Consider the following 7,225-nt stretch of genomic DNA (forward strand, 5'->3'; position numbering starts at 1 on the left):
TTCCAACAGTTCCAAAACAAACGTTCTACTGAACGCATTAAATGGGTGCAATCGGTACTACGACCGCTCACTGAACGCTCACTGAGTAAAAAAGGGATTAATTTCTGATTAATGTGTTTATTTCTTATAAATCGTAACGTAGAATAACTTGTCTATTATAGATAATCTTTTATATCATATTTCTTATTTATTTATGTCTGTACCTTTTGTTAGAAAGCTCTCAGAAATCTTAATATATACAACTTCACCGACACGCACGCCCAGAGCTTTAGCACAGTAGCTTTAGTATGAAGCACCTCCACAATTGACGTTAACGTTCTATATCCAATGAAAAATAAATTAAAAAACAGTTTTATTAAAAATGAATATTTATTTTAATAATTTTAATAAATTTGTTCGTTTGTCTTTTATTAGTGCCTTTTCCAAGAAAATGCAATAAATTAAGGGTTTTTACACTCGCGATCAAAACTCTCTCTCTCTCTCTCTCTCTCTCCCTCCCTCTCCCACCCCTACTCCCTCTCCCCCTCTCTGTCTCTCTCTGTGCGTGCGCGCGCGCGTGCGTAGGTATACGGCGTATATACATGTATGCATATGTAACATGATAAAAGCGATTAGCAACCTGCGTCGCCATGATATGCTTACGTCTGTCTCTTGACAGTCATGATGTGATATGATGTTTTGTCGCGATGTTTTCACTTTTCGATAACATTCGTCGACGGCGATTATGAGAATCGTGGATCGTGCGAGCGAGCAAGGAGATCCGCGATGCGAGATCGTGCGATCAGTGTCGCGTGATGAGCACGAGAGCCTATTGCATTTTCGTACAGCAATGTTATTAGTGTACCTATATACTTTTATATAGATCTCTCATTTCCTTGCAATGCGTACCTGATTAATTAGCACGCTTTAATCACACCACGTTAAAACGTATCGACGCACGATGTCTGCTCTGCGGAAGAAAGCGAATCGGAGACCAATGAAAGAGTGGAGAGAGACTGTTAAACTTGTAGGAGGTTAAGTGCTCGTTTAGTACATATATGTACATATATATAAATATGTACTACCACTTATTCGTATTGTAAATTTATTTGCGCCGCACTGCGAAATTTATCTAAAGTAAAGAAGGATAAAGATTCTGTCATATATGTATATCTATGGAAAGTTACTTAAATACAAACATAGCCTTTATTTGAGCTTAAATTTTTAAATTTGAAATGAAGTAAATTATTTATAAATATTAATTCCTTTTTCAATAAATGTAGTATAACAGAGATTGAACTAATATATTTAAAAGGATTTTTCATAAACTAAAAAAAATTTGTTTCTATCTTATAAATAATTATTATTTCGATATGGTAATTATTCAGTTTAGTCTTCTTTAATTCCAATTTTGATGAAATTACACTCATTTGAGACGCTTTTGATATTTTACAGCAGATGTGACCATTGACGACTCTGCTAATGCTTTACGGATACCTGCAAAGTTTAAGAAATCAATTACAAATGTCTCTAATGAAGGTTAAAAAATAAATTATAATACTTTCAAAACATTTTTTATTGTTAAAGTGCAAATATGATAATTTGTTGTTTAAAGTAATTTTCAATATTTTGTATGTTTCTATTTTTCTGGTATTACACAAGATCTTAATTTTGTTATTTAAATGCTATTCAGTGAAACAAGAAGCAACAAAACAAGAAGAGGAATTAGTATGGGATGACACAGATGAAGAAAACTTATTAAAAGATAATATGAAAGAAAGGAGGAATAGAAGAAGATCGAAATGTCAAAATAATAATGATGAAGATGAAGGTAAAAGAAATATATTTTAATTAAACATAAATATTTACAATAATAAAAATCGTGAACATGTAAAGTATCATATATGAAGAAATACTACAAAAAGATTATGTTTGTTGACTAGGAATTGATTACCCATTAGATATATGGTTTATTATCTCAGAATACATACAACCTGAAGCAGTAGGAAAATTTGCAAGGATTTGTAAAAGTTCTTACTACGTAACTACCACTGGAAAATTTTGGTTTCATTTATACAAGTCGTAAGTACTTTATTATATTGATAACGGTATACAATTTAAAATCTGTGAATTTATCTTTAAAGATAAAAATTATTTTCAAATTATGTTGATATTTTTTTAATAGATTGATAGTGCTAAAATGTGACATATCTATTAATATGATAAATATACGATACATAATGCAGCTGCATGATTGTACAATAATTTGTAAAATCAGATTGTAATTTTAGATATTACAAATTCGTACCAGCTTTACCAGAGCGCTTGCAACCACAATGTATGAGGTTACATGGACTAAGAGCTTGCGTTATCAGGGCATTACATTACAATTATTTTAGAACATCAGAAGGAGAAGGAGACGATATGTCTTACTTACGACAGGAGGAACCGCATTCTCTTGTGAAAAGAAAATGCACTCTCATGTGGCATAAAGTAAATTGCGAATAACTCTTTGTCCACATTTAAGCTCTAAGCTCAAGTAAACGTGTAGCTGTTTTTTCGTATATCTTTAACAGTAATTATGTAATTGTATTGGACTTGCCGTTCTTTATTTCATTTCACGTGATAATATTTAACGACATTGTGGTGTGTTCTAGGAGGGGAAAGTACGGTGGTATTTCTATTTTAAGTTGAAAGAAGTTTCCAAAATACGTAACAGTTTGTTGAAGCAAAATAAACAGTGTGATGTTAAAAAAACGAAATGTCTCGAAACGTTGGAAGATGTAGCTGTTAATCCCGAAGATGGTTGCAAAGTGCTTAGGGTTTGTAACACTAGAACTTGTTGTAGAACTTGGTTGTAGTTTCTCGAAGAAATTAAATTCATTCATTCATACATTATATTCATTTTATTTGTGTGTTTATAGTAATATATTTTAATATATTTAATACTTTTTATGTGTAGGTGAGTTGCTTAAAGTATAGTATGTTACCACTGGTGATTGGATTGGTCCTGCAAACAGTATCTATAAACTTAATGCCTGGCTTCAGAGAATACCGACTTCAACTTGGATTCGGAACATCGGATGTTCCTAGTACGTTAACAAATCAAATAATACTTCGTAATGTTATCGGATACAGTATCTTGAATTGGTGGGATCCCGCTTATCCTCATCAGGATGTGAGTTATACGATCGAATTGCCGCAAAACGACTCGTGGGAAATCTAGAATTTATTACAGATTGTTCTTATATTTTGTGCATTATATTGGGGAAATAGAGAAGCCTTTAAATTTTATAAGACAAATATATCAACGCGTGACAAATGTAAAGTTGTTCGAATTAATACCTCTTTTTATTTATTTTTTTTTTTTTCATCAATTTATGAACGATTTCAAAGTTATAATATGATTTAAGAAAATAAAATACAAACAATATCGAAATAATACAAACAATGCAAATTTTGTGCAAAAATGATTTATATACATTATTTTGTTGTATGAAGAACATGTACATCAAAATAAAATTCTTACATATGATTATAAATAATTTGGTTGATGTACCAATTTAATTGGAACAATTCGAATTAAAGATGTTTCTTACTTTCAAAACTTTTACAGTGACTGATAACTTACTAATTGACGACGTGTTTAAATTATTCGTGAACTGTACATTTTACATAATTTAATAAACAATTATTGCTGGTAAATTTCATTTCTTAACAGCTGCTTCTACAGCATCTACCAACTCCTGCAGATGATGTATGTTAGCAGTTGAAATATTAAGATCTTTGACCTACAAGATATAAGTAATTAAATATGAAAATATATTTTTTAAATGCATAATATTTTCTTACCATATTTGTGTAACCGTCCACATCTACTTTAAGTTGAATACGTATTTTTTCGTCATCGCTAGTTCCCTGTGGTTCCGAAGGAAGAATTTCAATGGATTTATCACGAATCTTTTTCAATCTCCTCAAACTCTCCTCAGTTTTTTGTACAAACGTTAACACATCCGTAACGAATAGCAAATAACTAAAATAAAATCCAATATTCTTACTATACGCATAATTAATTTTAAGTAATTTTGGAAACGTTTTCAAATTTTTATATAACAATATTATTGAAGAAATAATAAAGAATAAATAAAAAGAAATTATTTACCTTTCTGTTAATGAGGATAAAGTTAGTTCTAACCAAAGAATAATATTTTTAGGAATGATCTTGTTATACTCTGTATAAAAATTTGTAAGAGGAATCATCGCGCTCTTTATATAAGGACAGGATTTAGTCGGCACATCTCGCTTTGTTCTTCTAAACAGTCGAGGAATGTCGCTAACTTGTTTCAAGTGTGTTACACATTGCTCCGAGAGCTCATTCACGATTTCTTTCGTAACTAAAGGCAAAAGATTGGCTAGACTGTTTGACGTTTCACCTAGAGAGTCTAAAATATCAGAATTAATAAAATAAATCTTAATACTTTAAGATTATATATATTTATAGTTGTTCATATATATTACCTTCTAATAATTTCGATATTGTAATAGTCTCGTCTTTAATTTTTGATTGTACCATTTGTAAGAAAGATGGTAAAGCATTTATCATTTTTTCTATATCAATATACAAATACACTAGAAAGTTCAATCTCGTAGAGCATTCCGAATCATTTGAATTATTAATTTCGTTTATCACTGGCCATATCTTTAAATATAAAAGTTGTTATACTTTCTATATATGTATAGATTTGTCTAATTTATGTATATATCTTCTATATATATGTATATATATATATATATAAGTTGAATGTGAAAACGTACTTGTTTCATTGCACTCTGACACCAAGTTTGATATCTCGAGCTTATTTGAAGACTGAGTTTCCAGAATCTGATAGTAGTAACATTGCGTTAGTTTTAATCGTGAGAAGATTAAAGTTGAAATGAAAATTAAGAGAATTATAAAACGGTTAATTTTACCTGTGAAATAGTTGACATAAATAGATATCATCAGCCCAAATCCTAAGCAAATTATCCCAGACTACATCGGTTGCATGAAGTGAAAACTCTTTTTGTGTTAGAGATGTCAAACTACCTTTGACTGAGTCCGGCGATATTGGCTGAGCTAACAGTGCCTCTACGGTGCCGGCTATCTCTTGAAATCGAATTTGAAAGTACACCGGCAAATTCCATTTCTTGAGAAAATTCTTGTACTGTGGATGATTTCTCAGTGCTGCCAAAATTTTAGGAGTAACGCATTCTGCTTCTAACTTTGTTAAAAACTCTAACGTAGCTGTATACCTCTGAAATTACGATATATATAACGATATATATATTTCTATCTGGACACTGATATTACACATTTTTTAATATTTCATTTACTTTATGAAATAGTATCGGATCTCCCGGAGCAAAAATGGATTTTATATATTGCTCGATTTTTTCTTCTATCTCAACCCAAAAGCTATTCACCAAAAAATTAAATCCTTTCACAGACATTCTGCAACATCAATGCAATATAATATTCTTATTGTTCTTATTATCAATATAATAATTAGTGTATTTATAAATGCATAACCAAATGTAACTTGTAAATACCTCTCAGGATGTAATGTGATATCTAACAACTGTTTCAACTCTACATTTAGAATGTTCAATAACCTATGATAAATGCTTTGCAGGCCAAGTGGATCAGTTTGAAGATTATCTTCGTTAACTATATTATAAATTAATGGCCTTACAAGCTCGTGCCTAACTAATTCTTCTGCATTTGTTATTTTGTCGAGCGTAAGATAAATTCTAAGACAACGGATCGCCAAACTGGAATTCTTCTCATGTATACATGCTAAGAATAACTCGTTCAGACATGTTACATATAAATTTTCCAATTCTATAGTTTCCTGTTGCGAGATAATCATTTTAGTTTATTAGTTGGCTATTGTTTTTTTTATTTTACTATAAACATAGTATCATTTTATTTCTAAAAATTCGTACCTTTTCTTGATCAATTGAAATATCCGATTTACATCTGGACATATGGAATTTTAATTGATTCAATTCAATTGCAGCCTGCTCCAGAACATCGATCTTTGTGGGATTTTCCATAAACGTTTCCATGCATAATATGGAAGAAAGCTTTCTCAGCGACTTGTACACATGTTGTAAACTGTGCAAACTTTGCTTGCGTTCTCTTATCTTCAGATTGTCATTTAAATTACCCGAAATGGCTGTTATTTCATCATCCAGAGCTTGTCGCACTTGCTGTCAAAACAAAATTCTGTTACTAGATCCAAATAGATAATATAATTATGTAAAATAGAGATTTCTGATGTCAATTTAATTATGAAAAAATGATTAAATCTTTAACAATGTCAGACAATCTCTTTATTCTAATTGTACTTTATCAATTTTACCATAACTTCCTCCTTCAGCTGTCCAAGCGGTGCTTGCAAGTCATTGATGGCGTTGTCTAGCCCAATTAAGTTGCTAGACAGATTCACGAAATCCGTATAATCCCTGTTAATTAGGTCAATCATAGCCGATCTCAGTAATTTCAAGTACATGCCAAGATCATCCCGCATCGTTTCCAATTTGCCATTCTTCCTGTGATCTTGCAGAAAAGTATCGACATCGAAATTTTCCTATGACGTCAAATATAAGAATATAACGGGAGAAAATATTAAATTTATATTTCGTAAATATTGTAAACGTTGCAATAAGAAAACATACGAACCTGTACGAAATCAAGTTCGGAAAAGCACAAGTCCTTAGGAGCTTTTGGCAAAGTGATATTGTTGTTAGACATAATTATACTTATACTCTTCTCTCGCTTGAGGATTAATCGACAACTGTCATCGCAGGAGGACTCCAACTGCTCTCGAAATTCAAAATTCGCTATCACTAATCCCCGTGTTATGACGTGACAATTTAACGTGATTTGACGTGGTTTGACGTCCCAACTTAAAGGCTATCTCCAGATAGCATCCGCAACGATCATAAAGCTCGTATCGCACTGAGCATTAAAAAGTATTGCATCTTGATCGTGTGACAAGCAATCATGTTTCGTCATACCCCACTATTTTCAAAAAAGCAAAACCATGGGTGCATTCAATGGGTGCGTTCAGCAGAACGTTTGTTTTGCAACTGTTGTAAGTTTCCTTCGCGCTAATTGGATCATACTTTTAGATCTAGAAGAATGGTCCTATCTCAGCAGACAATCATAAAACGGTTGCAAAACTGTTGAGTCTGCTGAACG

The 7,225-nt window shown here is 31.6% G+C and overlaps 2 protein-coding genes across 3 annotated transcripts; one reads left to right on the forward strand and one right to left on the reverse strand.

Annotated features, from left to right (window-relative positions):
- The first annotated feature begins 633 nt into the window (after positions 1–633).
- fsd (transmembrane protein fates-shifted) lies at positions 634–3,319 on the forward strand. The gene is made up of 7 exons (XM_018446277.1): positions 634–1,013; positions 1,435–1,518; positions 1,673–1,810; positions 1,923–2,061; positions 2,271–2,472; positions 2,637–2,801; positions 2,942–3,319. Exons 1-7 carry the CDS (start codon positions 941–943, stop codon positions 3,203–3,205), a joined length of 1,065 nt encoding a protein of 354 aa, XP_018301779.1. The 5' UTR covers positions 634–940; the 3' UTR covers positions 3,206–3,319.
- Positions 3,126–7,083, reverse strand: Cog2 (conserved oligomeric Golgi complex subunit 2). Of its 2 annotated transcripts, XM_018446275.1 has the most exons (12): positions 6,704–7,083; positions 6,384–6,611; positions 5,965–6,231; positions 5,569–5,870; positions 5,353–5,470; positions 4,951–5,273; positions 4,795–4,861; positions 4,498–4,678; positions 4,142–4,421; positions 3,832–4,012; positions 3,611–3,770; positions 3,126–3,201 (listed from the first exon to the last, which is right to left on the reverse strand). In XM_018446275.1, the coding sequence occupies exons 1-11, from the start codon at positions 6,773–6,775 to the stop codon at positions 3,687–3,689; spliced, it is 2,103 nt and encodes a 700-aa protein (XP_018301777.1). In that variant the 5' UTR covers positions 6,776–7,083; the 3' UTR covers positions 3,126–3,201; positions 3,611–3,686. The 2 variants fall into 2 exon arrangements, with proteins under 2 accessions (XP_018301777.1, XP_018301778.1); XM_018446276.1 differs by lacking the exon at positions 3,611–3,770 and having other exon boundaries at positions 3,128–3,201.
- Positions 7,084–7,225: the final 142 nt, after the last annotated feature.

Source organism: Mycetomoellerius zeteki, unplaced genomic scaffold, assembly GCF_001594055.1.
Source record: "Mycetomoellerius zeteki isolate Tzet28-1 unplaced genomic scaffold, Tzet1.0 scaffold176, whole genome shotgun sequence".
Lineage (NCBI taxonomy): Eukaryota > Metazoa > Arthropoda > Insecta > Hymenoptera > Formicidae > Mycetomoellerius > Mycetomoellerius zeteki.